The 24,395-nt window shown below is 42.1% G+C and overlaps 1 protein-coding gene across 11 annotated transcripts in view; it reads left to right on the top strand.

Annotated features, from left to right (window-relative positions):
- Positions 1 to 24,395, top strand: part of grin2ba (glutamate receptor, ionotropic, N-methyl D-aspartate 2B, genome duplicate a) — a 171,193-nt gene that overhangs the window by 89,900 nt on the left and 56,898 nt on the right. For all 11 annotated transcript variants that reach the window (XM_055005070.1, XM_055005064.1, XM_055005072.1 and 8 more), the window contains 3 exons: positions 6,662 to 6,805; positions 8,234 to 8,504; positions 17,896 to 18,088. In XM_055005070.1, the coding sequence (XP_054861045.1) occupies positions 6,662 to 6,805; positions 8,234 to 8,504; positions 17,896 to 18,088 (608 nt within the window). The remainder of the gene's footprint in view (positions 1 to 6,661; positions 6,806 to 8,233; positions 8,505 to 17,895; positions 18,089 to 24,395) is intronic.

The raw sequence follows: 24,395 nt of genomic DNA, 5'->3' as shown, positions 1-24,395 counted from the left end.
GAGACATATACGCACACAGATGCATGCACAGAGAAGGAACTATTACCATTCTACAAGGACCAGGGGACAAACGAGAGCAGCAGCAGGAAAAGCATCAGACTGCAGAGGTCCCTCGGTGGGTCGTCTGCTAAACTTAGAGCAGAAATGGGCCAAAGAGAAACAATCTGTGCGTTTGTGTGTCTGTGCCCGTGTGTGTGTGCGGTGTTAACTTTCATTCAGACACTGTCTGACTATGTCAAGACAACCTCTGCATTGTGTCTCCTGCCCAGTTTAATTAGTTCCTTTATATATTTCCAGCTCTTTTTCGTCCTTTAAATACCTAGAAACGTACGGTGGCTACAACACGGCAGTCACAATGCAATCAAAGTTATGTTAAGGCAAAATTAGTCAAATATTTTAATGAAGACCTGTGCTGCTGCTTTTTTTTTTTTTTAATTAACTCAAAAAGTACTTAAAATAAGGTCACTGTTAATTAGATGATGGTCTGACAAATGTGCAAGCTAATTAAGCTTGTATGTGTTTGATTAAAGATAAGTAGGCTTCCATGATAAGAAATGTGATGATGAGGCATGAGAAGAGCGATGTGGAGGGAAAAAGAGAGACTGGCAGTGAGGGGAGCTTTAATTGAGGTACAGATAATAATTGTGTATGTGTGTGCAGAGAGAGAGGGAACAAGGGACGGGGAAGAAAGCATTGGGAGCAGGGGGAAGGACTTGTCATCAATATGTAATTTTAGCGCACGTGGTGATGGCGGCTTGTGCTCGCAGGCCTTATCAGAAATTAAGGTGTTTCAGCGCCTGTGTGTGTGTGTGTGTGTGTGTGTGTGTGTGTGTGTGTGTGTGTGTGTGTGTGTGTGTGTGTGTGTCTCTGCATCCATCTCTGCTGTGAGTTTGTGTGAACGCCTGTGGCTGTGGTGAGTTTATATCTCCTGCCCACTGTCTTTTAAATTCACTACATTCAAGCGAAGGCCAGCTGTTCCCTCCATCCTCGCGCCTCACCTCCAGCTCCCGTTCTCTCTTCTTTTCTGTTGTTTTTTTTCATCCCTCCATCCTCTTTCGCTCCGTCTCGGTCTCTCGCTCGCTCTCTCTCTCTGGCTGGCTTCTCTTTTCCATCAGGCAGTGCAGCAGCAGTCAATAGCAACACCCTCCCCACTCCTCACCCCCCCCCCCTCGCTCAAGTTCAAAGGATCCTTTATAGGCAGGATAGAAATATGCATTGCCAAAAACCTCCCAGAACAGACACCATCATCTCTCCCTTGGCTTTCTCTACCTTTCTAGCTCAGCCTTTGTCTCTCTTCCCCTCGCTTTCTTCTCTCTGCCTGACTCCTCATAAAATCGTACCCTTACAGTATACATTCCACATAAACTTAATCAAAATGCTTCGAGATCGATACAGTTTCTGAAACCTTCTTATGCTCTAAATATGACGTGAGCCTCGTCCCACAGTCTCACACATTATCTGTGGTACATCAGTGGATTTAGGACGGATAATCATTCTGCATGTAAAGTATAATCCAATCTGAGCCATAAACTCATCATAGACTAACATAGTTAAAAGAATAGTTACATGACAACATTAATACTCGTAGAGGAAATAAGAAGCTGCAGTCAGTAAACAGATATTCTGCAATGTAATGCAAATGGGAAAACAGTTAGTCTGGTTCTGTCCGAAGGTAACAAAATCTGCCTATAAACACCTCTAAAGCTCACTAATTCGCACATTATAGCCTTCTGTTTCCGTTCTTTATGCTAAACTAAGTTTTATCACCTTATGCTCAGCAAGAAAGTAAAAATCTGCAGCATGTCAAAGTATTTCTCTGGGGTTTATTAGATTTAAAAAAAATTTATTTAATGAATTTCTACATCAGCAGAACACACCGTACAGTACAGGAATAACATATTAAAGTAAAAACGCCTATTCCTAACACAGTGCCCATATTTTAAGTTACATGAATATTTAAATTCCGTTAGATGAACCTTATTTTGACAGATTCAAGATTGAATAAGCATCCTGCTAATTTTTCCATAAAAGTTGCAGACCTCAAAACGTTTCTGTATCACTTTCAATTCAGTCACATTAACAGATTGACAACTCTGAAGTTGTGTGAAGCAATTTAGGGATGATTTTTTTCAAAATTTCTCATATATTATTAACTGAGAAGTCCAAAAAATTAAACAAGAAAAGCACTCAAAGAGCACAGTATTCAGCCAAGGCTGCTCAGTCGTTGTGTGATTTCCAACGGATAAGTCCCGATAAGTCCACAGCGGTGGATTTTTAGTAGGATCGCAATCATGTGATCGTCAGCAGGCAGCTGACATAGTGTTCACTTGTTGTCATAGTTACAGTGACGCTGTGCCACTGTCTCGCAATGATACAGAAATGCTTAACAAATCCGTGGATCCAGACTATAATCCGCATCACTACCAAAATCTAATCAGGTGGTCCTTGTGTCATTTCTGACCTTCCCTGAAGACTTCATCCAAATCCGTTAGTCTGTTTTTGAGTAATGTTGCTAACAGACAGACTAACAGACGGACAAACATACACCGATCGTCACATACTTCCACCACGTTCCTTGGCAGAGTAAAAATCTAACTCTATTGCAATGAATATAGTTTCTAGAATGATTTAGATGATACTCAGTAAAGAATGGAAACCGGGTTTTGACAAAACATTAACAAGTTTAGTTTTGTTGTTTTCCAACTGTTTGTAGAAACCTTTCCTCTGAGAATCATCAGGCAACAGCAGGATCCATGTGAGTGTTGCCAAAGTAAGGGAATTGTGCACATTTACACACATGAAACAAAAGCATGCAACTTCAATAATTACTTATAGTTATAAATGATTCCTGACATAGAGGCAGGATTAATCAAGGCCCTAACAGGAGGACACATCTGTAATTTTTCTTAACCTCAGAGTCACAGAGAGTCATAGTTTATCAGCTGCAGGTTTTTTTTCCCTGTTCATAAACTAGCAGTTAGAATCATCACACATGGATACAATTTCAGTGTTTAGGAAATCATAAATAAACCAGCCTATTAGATATAATCCTTATGTCAGATATCACATGCATGCACCGTGGCTCTGAATGAAGCTGTGAGGAACGTTAATGACTTTTATCTGAATGATACAATTCCATCACTTTAACAGACCAATGAAGCAGCAACGCTACCTTATCACATCTCTTTAGCAATTGAAAATAACACAACAAAATCTTGAAAACCTAAATTACATCAGTTCAAACTAAATCAAAAACAAATATGTAAAATCTACTTTCTGGTAAAACAAACAGCTGACATCTCACTTACAAACCTTACCAACATTATCTTTGCTTGAAAAACAAATTGCTTTACTTGTGTTACCAGTAAGCCGTGCTGTTGTATTGGCTGACGTATCATTTGCTGTTTATGTAAGCATCAGCTTTCAGTCACACTGAAACACAAAGGTGTCTGCGGCTAACATAATGGCACAGTGTGTACATAATTACTCCAGTCACATATAAATAGCATATGGACAGAATGCAGTAAATGCGAGTGCAAATATACTTGACCTGTGTTCTCATTTATGTACTGTATGTGATTGCAGGGTGATGCACTTTTCTGTTTAGAACGATGAGCCTGGTGTTGTTCTACCATGTCGTTATGTATGCGTGGAGTGTGTAGTGTGTGTGTCTGAAGCAGCGCCCTGGCATTAGGCTCTGATTGCCATGTTGATTTGTCATTTTGTGTTCTGCATTGTGTGTTCTCCTAGAGGGTGGGTTTTGAACGCCGCTACGTGTGCACGTGCAGATGTATTTATGTGTGTCAGTGCTTGTGTTTCAAGCCATTCGAGTGTGTGTGTGTGTGTGTCTGTGTGTGTGTGTGTGTGTGCATATTCCGGAGCAAGATTGGAAGTGGGTTTATTTCTTTTGCAGTCACTGATGTGCCCCTGTGTGTGTAATTGAAATACCTGAGTTATTGACTCTCCCTCCCCTCCAAGTCAAATAACTGCTCCAGGAGTGTGTGAGTGTACTCATTTGGAGGCTCTGGGGCAGAGCAGGCAACTCTGGCAGACCAAGGCCTGTCAACCCCACACAACGCAAAGCCCTGCTGAGGCCAAACCTACACAAGTACAGACAATTTAGAGGCACATGTGCACTAATACAGACACACACACTGAATAGGTAGTGATACGTCTGTATTCTGCACACAGAGGAGGACAGGCGTGTTTCTTTCCTGTCTTCCCCTCTCTGACAGCAGCGGTCCTCTGTGGTTGAACAACTCAGGCTTAGCCTCCTCCTGTGTAAATGGCTGGCTGAGCGCCTGACACAGGGACGACGCGCAAACACCTCCATTTCCCCGCTTCGCTTCCTTGGCCGACTCCTGGCTCGCTGTCCCTCATCCTGCTCGCTGGCTCCGCACAGGATCACAGCCGTCTGCCAGCCTCTTCTCCTCCATTCATCCTATTGTCCCCACATTGTCCTCTTTGCCTCTGTCCCTCAGGAGACCTCAAAATCTCAGCTGCATCCACATCTCCATCTTTTATTCTAGCTCGCTTAATTCCTTTCTCTCCCTTTTCTCTTATCTGCTCCCTCTTCTCTGGTTTTAGCTGCTCTTTTTCTGCCCATATCACTCCATCTCTCTCTCTCTCTCCTTGCCTCCACTGCCCATTCATCCTGCTGTATTGTGTGCTGTAGTGTATTGTTGCCTGTGTACAGTAGCCAGCGCTGACGTCAGCCGTGGATCCTCTGAGAAGACAGTGACCGGCTCAGAAGCGTATTCAAAGCCTCGCTGGCCGGCTTCCTGCGTCTGGCTGACTGACTCGCTGGCCTCGCTATCCCCCTCTGGGAATTTTATTGCTCGCTAATCGATCACCTCGTGCCAACAGAGGTGATAATGTGGCCAGACCCTAATTATTGTTGCCATAAATGAAGAGTGGTGTTTTGCAGCACTTCATTTTAGTCAGCCCGCTCCCACCAGTGTTCCCCCCCCCCCCCCCCTTTTCTTTCTTTTAGCATGTACTTTTCTCAAAGGCTAATGAAAATTCTGCAGACCTCTGGCACTCTGAATGAGTGTGTTGGACAGTGCATTAATACCGCTCTCAAGAAGAGAGAGGAAGCCAGAGGAAATGGTGGGGTGGCAGGGGTGCTCTGGAGAGGATAAAGAGGGGGAGCGGGAGTGCGCGAGTCTGGAAATTCAATTATAACCGTGCCCTGGCAGTAATTCCAGTGGTATTAATGGGACGGCAGAGCGAGAGACGAGATGGATAGAGATGGATGAAGGATGAGAGAGAAAGAGGCAAGAGAGGAGATAGAAATTTGAGCAACAAATGGGTTCAAGTTAGCGGAGAAACATGCAACAAATCGGTACGTGCATCATTGTTTCATGATTTTTCCATCACAGCACGTGCACAGAGGCTGCTTTGTGTTTCACGCAGCACACGATAATGACACGTTTTCAACCTCAATGTGCAGCACATTACCCTCATTATTTGCCAGTGTTCTTTTTTCTCACATTGTACTCGGCATGCCACCTCTATGGTATAGCGCTGATCTCATTAATGCAGAAACAAGGTAACGGATCAACTGGTGTAAATCCCCCGGGAGAGGCAGGTTAGCCTTTGATGCTGAATGAAGTACAGAGAGAGTCCTAAGAAGCCAACACACCGTCTTCCTGCCACTGCTTTCAGTCACATGCAGAAAAAAAATTAGTTCTCATTCATGCAATTCACCACATTAGAAGCCTGAATATCCAGGAACATAAACACGCTACTGTACATTGTGCACACGAGAGCCGGACTCTGGCAGATTGACTCACACATGCGTGCACACACACACACACACACACACACACACACACACACACACACACACACACACACACACACACACACACACACACACACACACACACACACACACACACACACACACAACGAGCTCATGTTGCAGAACTGCAGTCTTGTCTAGACTAGTATTTCTCACCTCCTCCTCTTCTTCTGTCCAACTCAATATTCCATTTCAACACTGGTGGCAAGAAACAAGCCTGGTTATCGGTGTGTAAGCAGTGTTTATTGGAGTGTCTGTCTCTGACTGTAATGCTGTTGGGTTTGCTGTACATTCTGTATCTGTCATACTTAGATTAAGCCCCTCCGAGGGAAAGGACTTAGTCAGAGAGTGTTTTTATGTGCGGCGAGTGAGTCGAGGGTAGGTGTGTGCCGTTTCTAGCATGTTCTCTGTCTGTGTAAATCTGATATTGTACAGAGCACGTTGAAATTGCTATGTTGGCTTTAATAAAACAAATTGATGAAGCTGATTGATGAGATTAAGGACACCGACCTCGAGTCCTGACAATTTACTCCAGCCGCCCCGGTGTACAAACTCATTAAAGGAGTCATAAAGGCAGCTAATGAAAATCATGACCGGTATCATTACAAGCACAGTGGTGTCCTCTCGCCTCTCTCCTCTGCGAGCGAGAGAATGAAGGCAGCTAAATTAATGTTCGCAACAATAATGTTACAAAACCACCGCTGTCCTTTAAGTAGTAGCTGTTCTCCTCTGTGTGTAAAGCCAGCTAAATTAAAGTTCAGGCCAATATGGTTATGTAACCATTTACACTCTGTCTTTGTTCTTCCGTGTGTGCGTGTGTGTGTGTGTGTGTGTGTGTGTGTCTGTCATTTTCAGGATGACAACTCCATGTTCTTTCAATTTGGCCCCTCCATCGAGCAGCAGGCTTCAGTCATTCTGAACATCATGGAGGAATACGACTGGTATATCTTCTCTATTGTCACAACGTACTACCCGGGTTACCAGGACTTTGTCACCAAGGTAACGGCATGCAGCTGAGACAACATGCACAAATAGACAGTACGTAAAGGAGAGAGGATGACACACAGCGCAAGATGTATAAGCTTTCACGAGAGAGATGTTTTTCAGCAGCAGAACAGGGAAATATACTGTACGAATAATCCTGCAAAATTTAAATTGCAATAATTCATATGTATATAATTCAAATATCCCAGAATTATTTTTACAGTATCTTTCCCAGTTTGGCAATATTACAGAAATCATAATATAGAAAAGTGAGCTTAAAACATTATTGTACTACAATGCAGACTAGTAACACACAAATACAGAGTAATCCAATTAAAGACTGTGTTTTTATCAGAGAATGTATGATGCTGAATAAAGTTTGCTCATAATTTAGTGGTTAATATGAATCCAAACACTGGATCTCTGAACTCTTCTAATAATTCCAGCCAGGGGAATTTCTCCATTATATGGCGTCACTAAAAGCAATGATGAACACTTTTATTTTGTGATTGCTTGGGAAATGTGTGAAATGAACATGATGTGAAGTACAATCCACTTGTACAAGATTTTCAATTAGGGCAGTGACTTTAATGCGTAAATTACGATGAATTAATTACAGAAAAAATAACGCATTTAATCACACCTTTCTCAGTTTCCTAATTTCTGATGCACACTCCAGCCCAGTAGGTGGCGGTAATGATGCACAATCGGCGCAGAAACGTCGGACCAACATGGCGGCTCAGTTGCAAACGTTCTCTTTTATTACAAAAACATTTCTGAAAGCATTTGAGATGAGAAATGAGCGGCTAAATCTGTCATCGTTGTAGTTCAACAACAGCTAGTTCAGAAGTTTTGTGATGCGTCGGCCCTCCGCTTTCCACGCCTCATTTGCATAAATGAAACTACTTTATGCAAATGAGCTGCAGGGCGACGCACCATACGTTTAGCTGCGACAGTCCTGGTACTGCAAACGGTGTAGCCCGCCCACAATAGACCACTTTTCAAGACACTGAAAGTGCTTGAGTTTACGAAAAGTCTTAAAATGTTAAATATGATCGCTTTAATTGCACTTTGAGTTTGCAGTAATCTCTGAATGTAGTCGACAGATGAAAAATGCAGATAAATATAAGCAAAATATGAACATTTTTGTTGTTTAAGTTCACGTGTGTCTATTCATCGATTCAGTGGTCAACCAAAATGTATTTAAATTGAAAAACTTTGCTTATTGTGTCAAATATTGCCAAAAAAAACGCCTGTAATTAAATTTTTTTTTTCAATTTTATCAAATCCCACCAGTATTTTCAATATGTGACAGAACTGAAACTCATCTTGGAAAGCATCATACTATTAAAAGCAACAGATTTAATATGCCTTCTTGGACAATCTCTGATAATAAAGCAAGGTACTTTTTTATGCATAATCAGCCTCTGTCTCTCCATCCAGATTCGTAACACCATTGAGAACAGCTTTGTCGGCTGGGAGATGGAGGAAGTTCTGCTGCTCGATATGTCCGTCGATGATGGCGATTCAAAGATCCAGAACCAGCTGAAGAAGCTCCAGAGCCCCGTCATCCTCCTCTACTGCACAAAAGAAGAAGCCAACACTATCTTCGAGGTGGCCCACTCTGTTGGGATCACCGGCTACGGCTACACGTGGATCGTGCCCTCGCTGGTAGCCGGAGACACTGACGTCGTGCCTGCGGAGTTCCCCACAGGTAGGGAATCCAAAACAGAGGCAGAGTTTGGGAGTTAAATTCGGATCCCATTTTATCTGGCATAATGTCACTGTGGAAAGATGTTTGATTGCTTTGAGCTCAAATCGTAAGCTCTTTGGAGTACAATAATTACATGACATGCAGTGGTTGGTTGGTGTTTATTCAAAGAGCATTTAAAGTGCCATCCATTTCTATGCAGGTGTCCCCATTTTTAGAATAATTCACTTACCAACACATTGTTCACTGATTCCTCTGTGCTTTCGTATAATTAGGCAGCGTAAAAACTCATGTACAAGTATGTCATGAAAAGGTATCCTGATTTTTTTCTATTTTTTGTGCATCTCAAACTAAACTGTGCCAGATTTTCAGACAAAATTGAACATTAAAAGAAGGCAACCCACACGCAGACACAAGTTTTAGGTAACTGTGCCCCTGAACTCCAACCTACCACTTCCAATAGATGTAGATCTGTCATTGCTGTGGTGGTATTTTGACCTGCTTTTATTTTCAGAACGGTTTCTTGTGAGCATGAGCTGCTCTTTTTAGTGGTTCCGTTACAGCGTCTCAGTTGGGTTTAGGGCCTGGACTTTGACTAGGACACTCTGAACCTTTAATTTTACTCCTCTTGAGCCATTCAGAGGTCGACTTACTCATGTGGTTGGGATCACTCTTGCTGCACTTGAGCTTCGGGTCACACGCTGATGACCGGATGGTCTCCTCCAGGATTTTCTGTCAGAGAGCAGAATTCAAGTTTTCCTCAGTTATAATAATAATAATAATAATAATAATAATAATAATAATAATAATAATAATAATAATAATAATAATAATAATAATAATAATAATAATAATAATAAATTTTATTTATAAAGCGCTTTTCCAAAAACTCAAAGACGCTGGATTGGAGTTATAGCAGGTTGCCCTGAAAGAGACAGGATTCCTGCAACATTACACTGCCACCTTCAGGCTTCATCATAGGTAGATTGTTAGTTTTGCAGAATGCTGTGTTTGGTTTACGCTACATGTAACGTGATGCACGTTTTCCAAGCATGCCGTGGAACATGATTCCAAAGGGTTTAAAGGTCATCAAGGTGTATTGTGGCAAAATTCAGACCAGCCTCTTTGCTCTTCATTGTTAGCAGTGGTTTTTGTCTTGCCCCTCTCACATGGATCCCATTTTTTTCCATTGTCTTTTGGCTGGTGGAGTCATGAACCCTGATTTTCATGGAGGATTTTTTGGATGTTTTCCTTGGATCTTTTGTTGCTTGTGAGTTGTCATCACGCTCTTGGAGGAATTTTGGAAGGTCGGCCACTTCTGAGAGGATTCACTGTTGCTCCAAGTCTTCTTCGTTTGTAGATAATGTCTCTCAGTGTGCATCAGTAGAGTCCCAGAGTCTTTGGAGCCCCTCCCAGACTGATGTATTTCAATCACCTTTTTTTCTTACCTCTTTTTCAATCTCTTTGGTTTTCACATAGACAGTTGCTTTGAAAACTTTAAGCCAACTTTTTGATTACAAGAAGGTTAAGTTAAGCTACCTTGATTGAAGAGGGCTGGTCATAATCAGACCTGAGTGTGTCGTGTTCAGCTGCATCCACTTATCAATGCAGTTTGGTAGTTCTGTGGATTTAGTACCTAAGGGGGCAAATGCTTTCTCACGCCAGTGCTGTTGATATTTATATGGTGTAATTATACTATATATTGATATGATAACCCTTTTGATTCACTGCACTACATGTCTGTGTTTAGCCAGGTTGCATTTGTTTTATGAAAAGGTTTTGTTTAAACATGTGGTACAATTCAATATGAGATACTCATAAAAATAGAAGAAAATAAGAGGAGGGGTCAAATCGTCTCTCACTGCATACAGCCAGTTATAGAAAAAGCTATAGCTTGTGGTTCTTTCACGGATCGAATGTGATGATGTTACTCTGCCCCTACACTGTGTCTTAAACATGACTCAGTGCCGGACTGTCTATCTTTGGCCATCATAAAGACCAGTAATAAAGGCACATACCCTCATCTAAGGAGAGGCATTATCCATTTTCATTAGCCGTTGCTTCATTCTTTGCCTATTTGGCACCGCAGAGACGATACTGAGCCTTTGAAATTTTCTTTTTCAAATTTCATTCTTAGTCGGCTGTTTGGATTTTTCTTGCAAGATGAAAATAACAAACTGACCTTTCTTAATAAGAAGTGAGGGAGCATGTTTCCCCCGCTCTCCTCCCACAGCACCACTGGAGGTCATTCTAACCTTTGAAGGTCAAACGTGGAGCCAAAGTGGCATCTAAGTTTGGGTGCATTAACCACTCAACCTGCTCACGCAGTCTGACAGGTGTACCTGTCAGACTGCCTCATGTAACGCGACTTTCAGCACTTGGGGGAGGAGACACTTTTAGAAAGGCCAGCTCCCAGTGGCAATCAAACCTTTAGCTGTTGGTGATGTTGCCACCGTGCTAACTAAAGGAACTTTATACAACTTCAGGCTGTTTCCCTCTCTGTGGGAGAGTAAACTGTGGAGCAGGTAGTATATTTATGCTGGACATATGAGCCTGGTAATTTGTCGGCGTTTGGCTTGTTGATTTACGGTGAAGGGGAGATATTACACTCCTGCCTGTCCTCAGCAGTTTCTGGGAAATGGTTTCCAGGCCGAACCTGAGATCTTTGTGCTGTTCAAGCACCGTAACTCAAACTTTTTACCTCTGTTCCCATATTGGCATCCATGGATGATTTACTCTAAATGGGACTTAGGAGTGTGTTTGCACACCTGTGTGTGTGTGTGTGTGTGTGTGTGCTCATGACTATCTCCTGTGTTTGTGTGTAATATCGCTGTGCATTTGTGTGTGAAATGCGGGATTGGTTCAGGGTTTAATTTGCATGAGAAAATAATGTGTGGAAGTAATCAAATGGGTTGTGTGTTTGTGCTTTAGTGTGTACTTCATATGGTGGAGGGCAAGAGTGTTAACTTGTTGGTCAGGACGAACAAAACTACACTGTGTAAGTGTGTGTGTGTGTTTGTGTCAGTTTGTCTGTTTTAAATTAGGGTTCCACTCTATAAAGTTTGATATATCACCAAATCATTTATGTAAATCACACAACAACTTTGCTCTTGATTTATGTTGCTATGGAGATAATAGTGTCTTGCTTATGTACTGCCTGGATGATTTCAAAGTGGAGCTGGTGGAGAGGCTGTGTTGATGGACACACACCAACCTCTCTCAGCTAACAGAGAATTATCATGGCATGAATCATGGGCGACGTAATGGCAGATAGTAGGCTAAATGTCATCCTCTCATTTTATGCGTGATGAATAGAATATAGAATGTGCCAGAATACATGTAACTCAAAGCCGGCCTGTATTCTAACAACAATACGAAATGAAGCAGACAATTTAGATTTTATTTGCATGTATTAATGTGCAGACGGCTGAGCTTCTGCTGCTGCAGGATCTATGCTGCCCTTTGCCAGTAAAAAGACCGTGATGATTGGATTCAGCGGTGCCAGTCTGTAAAACCTGGACTGAGAGCAGCATCACCTTCATATAAAAGACTTGTATTTTTTATTTTGCATAGGATTGCATATATCATTTCAGCACTGGCATTTTGATGTATGTGATAGTTGATCGCAAAGAGCGCAATGTGAAATAAGACAAATTACCTCAAACACGTCATGCTACAGCTTTTTTTGCTGCTTGATTCAAAATGGAAACTCGTCAGTTTGAATTTTCCGTGACTAATCTGCAAGAGAAGTCTGTCTGATGGAACATAATTTACTCTGATTTAGAGGTTATTGGATACACAAAGTTTATTTAGAAACTTTAAAATAGGTGACGTGCAGGCACCACATGTACACAGCAAAAAGAGAATGAAACAGGACAGCAACTCTGGAAAAGAAATGTTGTTATAAGAAGGAAAACTGTCAGTCGTGTGGCTGCACAATTAATGGAATAACAAGCACAATTGTGGTTTTTGCTCCCCATGGATAAATAACCGCGATCAGCTGCAATATTGATGTTTGAAATGCTTCGCTCGTCAGAAACTGCTAATAGAAAGTAACCCCTGTCGCTCAGATCAGATGTTTTTTCTAGCCTTCGGTAAATCTGACATTAGAATGCCTTATTTCACTGCTTTTAAAATCATTTCTGGTCACACACCATCAGCAGAAATGTAGCGCAACACTGCAATATGAAAATGCCAGGTCTGGTCTGTTATATGGAAATATTTCAGCTGCGGAAAGGAAACAAGTACAGGTAATGCAACATTTTTTTGTCTGTTGAAATCAACACGACAAATCTCTGTAGAAGAAGTGCAAAGTCAGAGTGACATCCAGAGAATAGATTTGGATGCCTTAACCAGTGTTACACCTCATGAGAAAGGTTCCTGGATAGTATGCACTTTAAAAAAAAAAAAAACTGTCTTTATTGTAAAAAGTCATTTTTAAATAAGTTTTTTATTCTAAAATTAATCATTCTTGCCCAGTAGTTATGTCGAGGCTAAGCCAATGCTTGACGCCCCTGAGGTGTTTCACCAGGACTTAAATAATTGTTGCGCTGGCAAACTTTACTGCATCTGATGAGGAGAGCCTTAGACGATATCTTGTGTTTGAATAATCTGTGCATCTCCAAAGCAATTCTAATCCAACATTCTTCATCTCAAGCAAACAATTCACCATGACCGGCTTCTTCAGCGGTCAAAACTGTGTTATCTTCCAGGCGGAACACCTGCCCAGACAAAGATTGGTTCCTACTTATAACGTAGCGCTCATTGGCTCCTACAAGTTACTCAAGTCATCTGGTGAAAATTCCTGTATTTTTTCATGTTGCAACATACATTGCAGAAAAACTAAATATTGCAATGCCATTTTTTTTCTTCCAATATCATGCAGCCTTAATTTTACAGTGTAGAAGTGCAGAGACTTTGACAGTACTAAAATTCTGGTAGACTTTCTGAATGCTTTTTTTCATTCAAAAGTGTAGATTTTAATAGATACTGGCCTGAATTAACCAGGAATTTTCTAACTTAGAAAAGACAGATAGTTAGATGATATTTGTGGTTTTAAGTTATTCAGCCGACTCTGGAAAAAACACATGAAGCCAGCAGGAGTAGACGAGTGCACCGATCTCTGAACTTAGCGCTCAGTGAAGTGACAAAGCGGCATGGCATGCAACCGTGCTGGTTGGGTGCTCTGGGTGAATCCGGCGGTTAAAGGTTCTAAGAGGTTCGGGAGAAGGTGCACGCTAGCTGTGGGGCTAATTTGCTTACGAGGCACACTTAATAATTTGTACCGTGTGTGATGAAGAGCCTCCAACTCTCCTGGGTAATTCCACTGATGCCTTCCTTAAGTAGCGCTCTGGGGAACCATCTCTCCACCCACCCTCCTCCTTGCTTCCTTTTCCTCCTGATTTTAAGCTGTTGTTCCCTCACTTCTTTGTGTTTTCCGTCTTACTATTTCAGCATCGTCTGACTCCCTCCCAACTCCCTTCAGCTTTCTGTGTTCCTTGTTTCTCGATCGTTGTGTCTCTGCCGCTGTCTGACTGTCTCTCGCTGCTCATCCCATCTCTCTATTTTTCCTCCTCGCTCCTCTCAGCTCCTTCTCTCTCCTACTAACAGCCTTTCTGTCTCTGTTCTCCCTGATCAGAGTTACACTCCACTGCTGCACAGACTGTGCTAACGTAACCACCAAATCTGACATCACTGGCAATAATAAGCTCTTTCTAAAAATATCTGCTGCCGTTACGTTGTCCAATCACTTCATCTACTATGAATCGACAGTCTTTGTGATTTTCTTTGCGTTTGGATGTATCTGTGACAGAGACACAGCCTGACAGAGCACCCACTGAGACGGTCGCCACTTTACTGGCCAGAAAAAAAGCCTTTGCAGCTGCTACAGCGCTGTTCAGCTTTAACGTTGCCAGTTGACGTGTCTGTATTGTGACATTTAAACATGTCCTAAGAGAGGTATGAACACATACACATCACGCAGCAGTGAAAAGAGTACACCACAGAGAACATGCTGCCAACACACACACACACACATGCGTGAAACTTCCTAGGAAAGAATGTTTCCCATAAAATAATAAAAGTGAAGTGTGTAAAAAGGAACAAGCGATGGGAGTGAGTGAGTGTTGAGGAAGTGTCAACAGTGTGTGTGACATTAGATGTGGTCCTAGAGGGCCGGAGCTGTCAGCACTGAAGCCCCGCGAGGAGGGCAGGTTGCCAGGCTGCCTGTCTATTTCTGCCCACTGACATGGTAGCGGAGTGGCTGACATGTGGTCATACGCTGTCAGATAGATGCAGATCTGTTGATGGACGGGGGGCGGGACAGATTAAACGGCAGACAAAGAGACAGATAGGCAGATAAATTGACTTGAAAGCTGGACATTCCTCGCTGAAAGCTGTGTGACCCTCAACCCAGAGGCGAAGTCTAATGGGTCCCGAACAGACGAAGCAGTTGCTGGCCATTTTCAGAAGTCATGAAGGCATTTGTGGCTGATTTTAGACTGGCCTTTTGATCAGGAAGGTTTTCACTGTTAAATTGGTTGTTTAGTGGTTTCTGCCCAACTTAGCTTCTCACACACACATATACACACACACACACACACACACACACACACACACACATCTGTCCAACAGTATTTGAAAAAATATGGCTTTCAACACAGACCTCCATGTCTTAAAAGTAAGGCTGCAGCTATCGACTGTTTTAATAATCACGTAATCATCTGTCTCCGTCTCCATTTTGGCATGTCCATTACAGCTTCAAAAGCAGAAGTGAGCATGCTGTGCAACAGAAATAACCATCCAGGTGGACATCCATGCTGTATCATGCATATATAGCATAGAATATAGTGGATTAAATGAAGCGTCGAGGCAGAGAATTTCGTCTTGAGGCATTTTGGTAATCAAATTACTCGAGGAATTGTTTTAGCCTTACTTAAAAGTGAAGCCAACGCAGAAATAGTTTACACTTGCATTCTTCCTCTTCCAAGTCTATCTATCTATCTATCTATCTATCTATCTATCTATCTATCTATCTATCTATCTATCTATCTATCTATCTATCTATCTATCTATCTATCTATCTATCTATCTATCTATCTATCTATCTATCTATCTATCTATCTATCTATCCATATGTCTGGGGTGGGGCTACTTTGTGATTGACAGGTTGCTACAATATCACCGTGCATGAGTCCACCGCTCCCTTATTACGTCCGGTTTCAAAAGACCAACATTTGGCAGCAGTCAAGGCTTGATGACGGTAGTCAACAAACCAGTGGGTAACATCACGGTTACTCCGTCCAGCTTTTAAATACAGTCTATTGGATGAACCCTCTGTGACGTCATGCACAGAGCAGCTTAAAACTTGGTGCTTTGACTAAAATCATTGCCATCTTGGCAGTGCCTGACTTCTCCTAACTAGAGCTGCAACAAGTAATCAATTTGTTGCCAACTAGTTTGATAATCAGTTATTTAGTTTGATGTATGTTTTTCAAGTTTCTTTCAATCACTTTTTGGTTTCTCTTGTCTTTTTTGTGACAGTGGACTGAATATCTTTGGGTTGTGCACAAAACAAGAGATTTGAGGATATTATCTTGGGCTTTGGAAACACTGATCAACATTTATTTATTTTTTTTGTATTTTCTGACATCTGATAGACCAAACAGCCGACTGATTAACTTAAATGGAAATATAAAAGTAGCATTATTGAATTGAAGTAATACATTTTATTACATAAGTATTAACTATTATATTTCGTAAAAATTGCATGAAGTAAATAAAAATGTAATGTAGCATGTTGTGAGTGTGACTGGAGCTGAACGATTTGGACAAAACAGAAAAAAATGCAATTGTTTTCAGACAGATATTACAATTTTACAGAATTTGAAAAGTTGACACATATGATGGAGCATCAAAAGTGTCACAAGAAGAGGACATGAAGAATTTGTGAAACCACTGACATGACAGTTCAAAACCTGTCAAATGTGCACCATAATGTAACTCCGAAGTTGCAGCATTTGTGATTTGTTAATTGCTTTGTTATAAATTGTGACTTTGATATGGAATAGATTATTCATCCAGCCTTAATGACAGCTTTACAGTTTGCCTTACTATAGAGAAAGAAGGGGAATTTATTTGAAGATGGTTAATATAACTGAGCTCTGCATCATTGGTCGTGAGCTTCTTGCTGCTCTACAGGGTGCACACATTTGCCGTTGGTGTAATTACTCGATTAATTGGGTGGTGTGGACCTTTGATCATTGGAAAATCTTAAACCCAGTCTAATAATGGCCTGTAATCTGAACCAACAAACCAGTCCTAAATGCGTTCCAAAATGAATCCAGATCAATTAAACCCCCCGTGAGCCGGACCCAAGGACAATCCCACCTGATAAAATCGTGACAGCGGCGAACATGAGAACTAAATGACTGGTCATTAAAAGGAGATAAACATTGTGCACTCGGCCCAGTGCTGGGCAACACGCACTGTGTGTCATCAATTAATGGCGACTATTTGTCATGAGTTAATCATATTACGACTGAATATTGTAATGGATTATGTTGTCAATAACAGCAGTTTAATATCAGCTAAACTCATTATCAAAATGTCAGCAGTACTGTAATAGATTCATAATAGCCTAATTTTCCTGGTAGATCAACTCTTCTCATAGCCTTTGCCTGAGGTTTTTAAGTTTGTTTTAGATTAATAATGTACCAAGAATACATTTGATACCACATTTTCTAACTTTTCCTGGGTAAATGAAGCCAAACTTGTAAGATCAAGGACTGTCCTCAGCGCTGAGGATGTGAGTGTATGGCACGGATACTTGCTAGACGCTACATAATAATCAGCAGCAGAGGAGGACATGGTGGAGAAACGACTGGCATGATGGATAATTAGAAGGGCACCAAGAGACAGACAGACAGACAGACAGAGAGAGAGAGAGAGACCTACAAATAAATGCTCATAAACATTTGACAGATTGTCAAAAGAGAACAGGATTCAGGCAGACAGAAGGACAGATAAACAGACGTACTGACGGTGCAGAGGCCAGCAAACAGAGACAGACAGATGGACAAACACGGCAAGGTGATAGACACTTATGCAGGCAGAATTGGAGAGCTATTCAACTGTTCTCTGAGTCATCACATAGTGTATGCTCTGTCTCTTGGAGTGTGTTCAAAACGTATACACTCTATATACCCGGCAGAGTTATCCCAGTCTCTCCCCACTTTAGCTTCCTCCATCTGGCTGCCTCTCCTTTGTCTTTCCATCTCTTCACAATCAGCTATTCTCATGCAGAATTGATGTGAATCCTTCCCTTCTCGCCTCCCTGTTTTTCCTCTGACTTCCTCTGATCGTTGCCTCTCCTCTTCTTGCCTTGTCCGTCCAGGCCTGCTCTCCGTGTCCTACGATGAGTGGGACTACGGCCTGGAGGCCCGAGTTCGTGACGGCGTGGCGATCATCACCATGGCGACCTCCACCATGATGATGGACCGCGGGCCTCACACCCTGTTGAAGTCTGAGTGCCACGGAGCTCCTGACAAGAAGACCCCCATCTCAGGCAACCCCAACGAAGTGCTCAGGTGAGTCAAAGTGGAGGCTGTATCGGGTGTTAATGGAGTGTTGCAGTGGAAATGCCTGAAGTGGTAACATGGAAAGCAGTGGTAGCGTGACAGAGGGGTATATATTAGGGTGACCAAACGTCCTGTTTTCCCAGGACATGTCCTGTTTTCACATCCTGTCCTGGTTGTTTTTTATGAACTGATGAAAATGTTCTGGTTTTCATTGTTTTTCATTTGCGAATAATTGACCTGTTAAGCAAAACAATCAGCTCTACAGCAAAATATAGACAGGCATGGGCATGAAATGAGGATGAAGAAGAAAGCTAAAGATGTAGATATTTTTTCTTAGTTTGTTTTTGTAAGTTTGTGAGAGCTTTTTGTTAAGGTTGGATTGCTAATATAGCAGAGGTATTTTTTAGTTTTCTATTTATTTATCCATTCATTTATTTATTTTTCTAATACAGAAGAGACATTATTTCTATCATTATTTCATTCGTTATTTTTGAAACTTGTCAGTATAAAAAATGTTGAGTAACCTCTGAGAAGCCTATCTGAATTTGTGTCTTTGGTTATAGATAGTATTTGGTAATATAACAACGTTCTATCCATACAGAGGAGGCATACTTTCAATGTATTGACATTCTAAGGCGTCTTTGAGTAAACGCTGAGCATCATTTGAGTATCTCATTGCCGGACAGAGTGTCCTGGTTTTTGGTCATGAAGATATGGTCACCCTAGTATATATCCACTGAAATCTTATGCACAATACAGTAGAATGTGAGCTATCTATCTATTGTCACCTGTGATGGTAAACAGTGTCAAGCTTAATCTTTATATACCGGGTGATCAAAACCTTCCAATGCTGCTTGTTGTACTCATGCACGTTTTTGTCACGGTCATGTGTCTGCAACTTGGAGCTTTCTGATTACACTTTGTGTCACATCTGTTTATCTTACATATTAAACGTAAGGATGGTCGATATCAAAACAGCTCACACGAAGATATGCTTGTCTGTTGTATATCATCCTATATTTCTGTAAATCCAACTCTACTATGTCTTTCGTCAGACCTCCCTGACTCTTCAATGCTCGCTTCTTTTAAACACCTGCAGGGGCTGCACAGTGGCTTGGTGGTTAACACTGTAGCCTTGCAGCTAAAGAGATTCCCAGTTTGTGTCCTGGCCTGGGCCTTGGATCTTTCTGTGTGGAGTTTACATGTTCTCTCTGTGCATGTGTGAGTTTTCTCCAGGTACTCTGGCTTCCTCCTACAGTCCAAAAACATCCATCCATTATCTATACACCGCTTAATCCTCATTCGGGTTGCGGGGAGGCTGGAGCCTATCCCATCTGACTAAAGCGTGTTTTATGCTTGACGTGTCCGCGAGGTGCATGTGAACGAAATATGTCTTTTTAGCAGCCACACCCCCTCACATGGCCCTTCTCAAGTGGAAAATTTCCGTGTCGTGCACCCCCAAATTTTTCTAACAACGTGGACCGAGGCACGCGGTAAACTGACGGAAGAACAGGAGCTCCTAGCAGCAGATGTTCAGAAATACAGGCATTTATACGATTCATCACGCAGAGATCACCATGATAACCGGCTTTTGAACAATTCATGGCGTAACATTAACATACAGACAAACAATCACTCTCACATTCACACCTACGGACAATTTCGACTTACCAATTAACCTCAGCATGTTTTTAGACTGTGGAAGGAAGCCGAAGAACCCGGAGAAAACCCACACATGCACAGGGAGAACATGCAAACTCCATGCAGAAAGATCCCAGGAAGGCCGAGACGCGAACCGGGGATCTTCTAGCAGCAAGGCGACAGTGCTAACCACCAAGCCACTATGCAACCCCTCTCCAAAAACATGCTCAAGTAAAACGGTGATTCTAAATTGTCTGAAGGTGTGAATGTGAGTGTTCTTGTTTGTCTCTATATGTAGCCCTGCGATAGACTTAGATTGGCCACCTGTCCAGGGTGTCCTCAGCCTTCACCCCAAGTCAGCTGGGATAGACTCCAGCCCCATTAATGAGGATTAAGCGGTTTATAGATGATGGATGGATAAAAACCTGCAGTTTATAACTTAGGATTCCTGTTAAAACTTTTAAGTCTAAAGCCCAAACTGTAGGCAAAGTATAATCAGGGGGATTTTTTAAAAAACTTCAAAATGTCCCTTTAATCTGTAGTCTTCCAGTGATAAAAACAAATAGAACATGATCACATCAGACTGATTCTGTCCATCTTACTGGTAATGAAATAATAGGAGAAAATGCAGCAAGGTTCCCCAACAACTTACCTGCACTCTCATTTACTTATCAAACACAATGAATGGTCGTCCTGAAATGTAAGACTGCAGTGTAGTAGGAAAGGTTATCAGCTTGAAGGAACCACAAAGTCTACACAAGGAGGTAAGAGGGTGAAAAGATGCAGCAGGACAATCAGCCAGTAGATATGAGGGACCATTACTATTAGACTTTCAATTTACTTTTGGTTTTCATCATGGTTTGGTGCGGTGTAAGCACTAAAACTACATGGCTAGGTTTAGGAACAGCACAACTTGAAATGTGACCCTTTCACAACACGTTTTAAGCTTCTTTTTCATTTCCTGGTTTACCAGAATGATAAGCCCCACCCTATCTATTATATAATTGTTTGGCTGTAAAGGTGTGACAGTGAAGCAATGCAAGAAATGGAAAAGATATACACCACAAACAGATGTGAGGTGGCAGAAAATATGTTTTCTTCAAAACATAATTGACAATCCAGTTTCGTTGAATGGGAATGTAATTTTTGTCAGTGCTATTTGAAGAATCCTTTAAGTTTGAAATTTTTATGTGAAATCCTAAGAGCTTCAGTAACAAGTATCTGGGCTTCTCTTTTTAGTCTTTTCATTATTTTTTTTTTCTGGATCTTTTAGGATTCCTATAATTTGTATCAATAAGAATCTACTAAACATATTTATATGTTTTCAATGCTTTCATTCAAGATTGCTTTTGCATTTAAACTTCCAATCATGTTCAGATAAAACAAAACCTATTAAGTTAACTGAGACATTGTGGAGTATATATAGAGATATTTATGTATAAATGACAGAATATCTCTAACTCTAGAATTCCCCACAAGGCCTTTATTTTATCTCCTAATACTCGTATTTCTCTATCAAAGGTAAATGTTTAGAAGTTTTTCCCTTAAAGATAAGAATTTACTGCCGTAAAATGGTTTAGATGTATCTCTACACTGTTGCGTCCTATAGAATGTGTAGATCTGTGTATTTCCCACGCTTCTCTCCACACATACCACCTAACTCGCAATGATGCCCACATTAGACACTGCTCAAACACTGTTTAACTACTCTACTTAATACAAGGCACAAAGCTGTAATATCAATTAAGAATCTTTATTGTCATTGTGTTTCCACAGAGCAAAATTTCGATTGGTGACTCCCAGCTATAGATAAAAAAAACGAATAGAAAACGGCACATTATATACAAATAAAATAAAATAATTAAAAAAAAAAAAAATCCTCAAAAGTATAAATATGTAAACAGAATTGGTGCACATAGCAGTATGATGAGTGATAAGGTGCAGTCCAGTGCAAGATTCAGTTCTTTATTGCACATAGTGTGTCTGTTGTGTGTGTAGGGAGGAAATGGATTGGACAGGAATTGATTGGTTTTTCAGGCTGGAAGTTAAAGTTTTTATTTTTGCTGTACCGTTTGCCAGAGGGATGCGAAACAAACAGTCCATTTCCTGGGTGGGTGACATTGGCAGCGATACGTCAGGCCTTCCTCTGGGCCCGAGTCCAGGTCTGGAAGAGGACCTCCTACAGTCCCCTGAGCTGTTTTCACCACCCGGGATAAGTTCTTTCTGTCCTGAGCTGTGCAGCTGTCGTACCACACTGTTGCACCAAGACAGAGGATGCTTTCTATTGTTGCTCTGTAGAGGTTTACCAGGAGCTGAGGGGAGAGACCAGCACGTTTCAGCTTCCTAAGGAAGAAGAGTCTTTGTTGAGCCTTCTTCACTAGGTGAGCTGTGTTCAGGGACCAGGTTAGGTCAGACGTAATGTGGACGCCCAGGAACTTGATGTTGTCAATACGCTCAACTGTTCCCCTTGAATGAGGAGAGGAGCTGCTCTGTCCTCCTGGACCTCCTGTAGTCCACAATCACCTCCTTGGTGTTGCTAGTGTTCAGAACAAGGTTGTTGTCTGAACACCGCTGCATAAGGTGCTGGACTAATATTGGACTAATTCAGCCAAATCTTGCAAGTTGACAGGATTGGTCCTTTGGATTTGTCATATGTGAAACCCTAGAAGTCTGAATCTGTGTTTTTGAGACTGTCATCAGTACACTGCAGCTTCAAGGTAGAAATGTAGACCACTCATTTCAATCTTCTAGCAGATAAAAACACTGTATGGACAAAGGGGAAAGCTTGATTTTCACTGGAGGGGATCTTTAAAACGGCGTTTCCCATAAACCGTTCCTGCTGTTGTGTATGCAGCAGAAAAAGCTCAGTTGTTGTCCCGCAGCAATTCAGCACCTATCCCATGAAAACTAGCTCTGTGGCGCACACAACAAAATCCTGTACAGTGCAGAGGCCATGTCTCTCAGCGGTGGTCTCGTTTGTTTACAGCTATTTATTTACAATTACACTAATGTATCCAAATTAATGTGGCGATGATTTATGGACATTAAAATGCTACACACAGCAACTTCAGAACTGCACGGGTTCAGGTATTGTAGCATCAACGCGAGCATCCTGGCACAGATCAGCACAATCATGGATGCAGCAGATGCCGACGCACACACACGCACACACACACACACGCCTTCATCCCCTGCATACTGTGATCATCCTCCCCCCACGTAATAATACCCCACACACACAAACACCCCCTTCACATGCCCCTAACTCAGAAAAACCAACCCCACCCCCTCAGCTGTCCGTCTCAGCGGCAGGCCTTTTGAACTGGTTGTGAAGCGTAGCGTTGGGCTGCGCTTTGCTCTGCACGCTGCCTAATTGGTCCCAATGGCGTTTCGGTGGGCGAACACTATCCCCTGTCGTGCTGTGCTCCACAGCTCAGCACAGTATCATATTCGGGGGCAGTTTCACCCCTCTGCCACTCTGTGTGTCTGCTGGAGCTGGATGTGTGTGTGGGGATGTGGGTTTTTATTGTGCTAAAGAGAGGCTGTGAAGGAAGGCCACGTGTGTGTGTGTGTGTGTGTATAATACTGCACAGGTATTTGTGCTAAGGAGGTTGTCAGTGTTTCTTTTAGGACACTGGTTTGGTCGCTGTTGTACTAAATTCTGTTTCCTGCTTATCAGAAACGCAGCTAGAAGTGCATTACCCATTTGTCCGCTACCTCCTCATATTCAGACAGACATATCGACACATAAGTAGTCAGTTTCGCCACTGATTACAAGCAGACATGCATCCAGAAATAGTATTTTTCACATCCACACTGGCAGGAGAAGACAGGAGCCTACACATGCTCACCTTTATGGATTGCACTGCTTGTAAAGGATAATTTTTTGCTCACGGTCCAAGCTTAACTGAATCCTGCACCGAGGCAACAGAGCTTTGTTGTCGTTTCCAGTATAACTCTTTAGATGTCATTTCAGCCCGTGTATGTTGTTCACTCCTCTCTGAAGCTTTGCATTTGTTTCACCGCTGCTCGCTGCTTTGAGATAACAGCGGAGTTTATGGCAGCTGCGGTTGCCCTAGAATACAATTCCCCTGTTCTGTTCGTGTTCGTGCCTCGCTGTGGTCTGCTGTGCACTTGCTTTGTTCTTCTCAACTCTACTGTGGTCTTTTCTGCCGTGTCCTGTGCTGCTCTCTGCTCTGCTCAGCTTCGTCGTAACTCCGTCGTCTTCTCCTCTGTCCTCCCCTGCCCTGTAGGCTTCTCTTTTGTTCTGCCCTGCTCTGCTTTTATACATCTCCTCTGCTTTGTTCAACTTTATTCCCTTCTACCGAGTGCTGCTCCTCTCCTGTTTTATCTTCTCACCTCTCCTGTCCTCTCCTCTGCTGATTCTCCTCTCGTCTCCACTGTTCTGCTCCTCCCTCGCCATTGTCTGCGCTCCAGACCTGCAGTTTTATAATCAACTTAGCTGTGTTGTTGATTAGATCAGTTGCGAGCGCTGCTAAGATCCTTCGCCCCTTGCTGCCTTAACTAAATTTGTTTGGCCATAACCTTTGTCTTCAAGTGTTCAATCAAGAGATTAGCATTTGGCCTACAGTCTATATACTAGAGACTGAACGATCGACTGGTCGCCTGGCTCGCTGGCTGCTTGGTCGACTGCTTGGATGCCCCGCTGTTTGGT

This window comes from Amphiprion ocellaris, chromosome 19 (genome assembly GCF_022539595.1).
Source record: "Amphiprion ocellaris isolate individual 3 ecotype Okinawa chromosome 19, ASM2253959v1, whole genome shotgun sequence".
Classification (NCBI taxonomy): domain Eukaryota; kingdom Metazoa; phylum Chordata; class Actinopteri; family Pomacentridae; genus Amphiprion; species Amphiprion ocellaris.
This window is presented reverse-complemented; position numbering and strand designations above follow the sequence as displayed.